Below are 2079 nucleotides of genomic sequence, written 5' to 3'. Positions count from 1 at the left end.
CCTATTAAGTATGTGACTACCGCTCTGTCAACTGAGCTACGGATCGAGCCAGCAGATCTTACGAATTTCTCTATGCGCCTCTGCAGTTTTTTGTACTGGACTTAAACGGCTTTTTTGTTGCCACCTGTGAGATGTTATAAAAGTTTCTTCACTCAGCCAGGTACTTTGCTACTACAATTCTGACAAAGATGTCGCTTTTTTATACACATACTCACAGCCCTAGCACTAGGGAAACCCTATCTCGCGGGTGCCATGGACACACACATAGAAAACCACAAATTACACCCGAACTCAAGAGAGAAATAAATGTAGGCCGTAAATATATTTTTCCCGGCCCGGAAACGAACCCAGGACCTCTGCGCGGCTGCTCAGCTTGGTAACTGTTCGGCCACGGAGGCAGTCAGTAGTAATTTGTGGTTGTCTATATGTGTATCCATGATTTCCTACATGCGGGGCTATGAGTGCGCGCGTTGTTTATTTAATTATACCAAATTAGGTATTCGCCATTTCCGCACACGATTTTGGGCAGAAATGGATAAAACCCGGGTGGGTACCCGGGTTGATTGGGGTTTAGTGAACGACGTTTTAAGAAACTTTTTAAACCAATTTAATATTTAACGTACACGTTAAATACAGAACACAGTTAACAGAAAACGTTATTTATTTAAACATTAAGAAAACAGTTATTTAAATACAGAATGCAAATTTCAACCATAAATGCGGCTCTGAGAAATAAAACGTCGGCTAGAGGGTCAAATATCAGGTCATCGACTGTAGGTACATTAGAAAACTCACCTGCTTCATTGATAGCACTTTCAAAGGACACTTTTCCCAGATCCATGTTATTATTATCACTAGACATTTTTATACACTGTTTGTTCACTTCCTTCTCTAATTGTTATTCTTTTATTGATTTTATTATAATATTATTCTATATCATCATGGCAATCACGGCAGGGCTGGACTGAAGAAACCGCGATAGGAACCGTAAAAATGTAATTACATTTATCTTTAAACACCTATTATACTTCCAGATTATAAGACAAAGAGGATAATAATTTCGCGTAATAAGATAAGTAATCGATTGTGACCATACATTTGTGCATTATTTCAACATACAACAACGATTTTGAGTACAATTTGCGCTTTAAGTTTCCGGGAGTTGGAAACTATTACGGGCTCAAGCGAGAGATATTACCTACAGGTGGAGATCAAAGGTTTCTTAGGAGTCGATACGATACTCAGCTTGAATTAAAATGTTTCCCGTACTAATACGGTTCATTTTGCTTGAGCCGAGCGACAGGGACACTGGCTTTATTTCAGAATTTACATTTTTACAAACGACATCACAGCTATTTGAAAAATTTATATTGTACCTATACTACGTGTTCTATTTAGGTCAGTTGATACAAAAGAAAATCATTGGTAAGGTACCTATTGAATACTGCAGCTTTCTTTTAAATTTCTACGTAAGTTGTGTTTTGTTTCCGACTTCAAAAAAGGTGGAGGTTCTTAATTTGACTGTAAGTTTTTTTTGTATGTATGTTACGCGATAACTCCGGTACTTGTGAACCGATTTTCATGATTCTTTTTTTGTTGGAAAGGGGGTACTTCCATAGTGGTCCCATTTAATTTTGAAGAAAATCATCCACGAAGGGTGGCGCGGCGTCTCACGCATTCATTTTCATAAATAGCGCCTAACTTTAATTTAGGAGCAATTGTTTTAATGGTTGATTTTGCTATTCCTCCAATTCAAGGCGTTTTTCTCTCCATATACTTTGAATAGTGAGAACCAATTTTTATTATCTCCAGTGTCAAGTCCTGTATAGTGGCGAACTAGGGGATATTTCAATAAAACTTAGCAAATAGACGCAATTCCACGTACTTTTGTACGTGGAACTTACGTATAGTAATAATCAGTATATATCCTCAATTTTAGTACATATTTTTTCCAAATTCAACTGTTATACGCAATCAACCAAACTCATTTGAGGTTGTATAAACTCTGAAATCTTAAAAGATTTCATTAGCTGGTGAATAATTCTAAGCTATATAAACATGATATTAGACCATAATAAA

General features: G+C 36.7%; 1 protein-coding gene across 1 annotated transcript in view; it reads right to left on the bottom strand.

Moving 5' to 3' along the window:
- Positions 1-961, bottom strand: part of LOC113237857 (putative transporter svop-1) — a 30348-nt gene extending 29387 nt beyond the window's left edge. Inside the window, exon 1 of the mRNA XM_026474556.1 lies at positions 796-961. Coding sequence (XP_026330341.1) covers positions 796-862 — 67 coding nt within the window. The 5' untranslated portion in view covers positions 863-961. The remainder of the gene's footprint in view (positions 1-795) is intronic.
- Positions 962-2079: the final 1118 nt, after the last annotated feature.

Source organism: Hyposmocoma kahamanoa, unplaced genomic scaffold (genome assembly GCF_003589595.1).
Source record: "Hyposmocoma kahamanoa isolate Upper Pololo Valley unplaced genomic scaffold, ASM358959v1 94, whole genome shotgun sequence".
In the NCBI taxonomy this organism is placed as follows: domain Eukaryota; kingdom Metazoa; phylum Arthropoda; class Insecta; order Lepidoptera; family Cosmopterigidae; genus Hyposmocoma; species Hyposmocoma kahamanoa.
The sequence above is the reverse complement of the archived record's forward strand: the minus strand, read 5'-3'. Positions and strand labels throughout refer to the sequence as shown.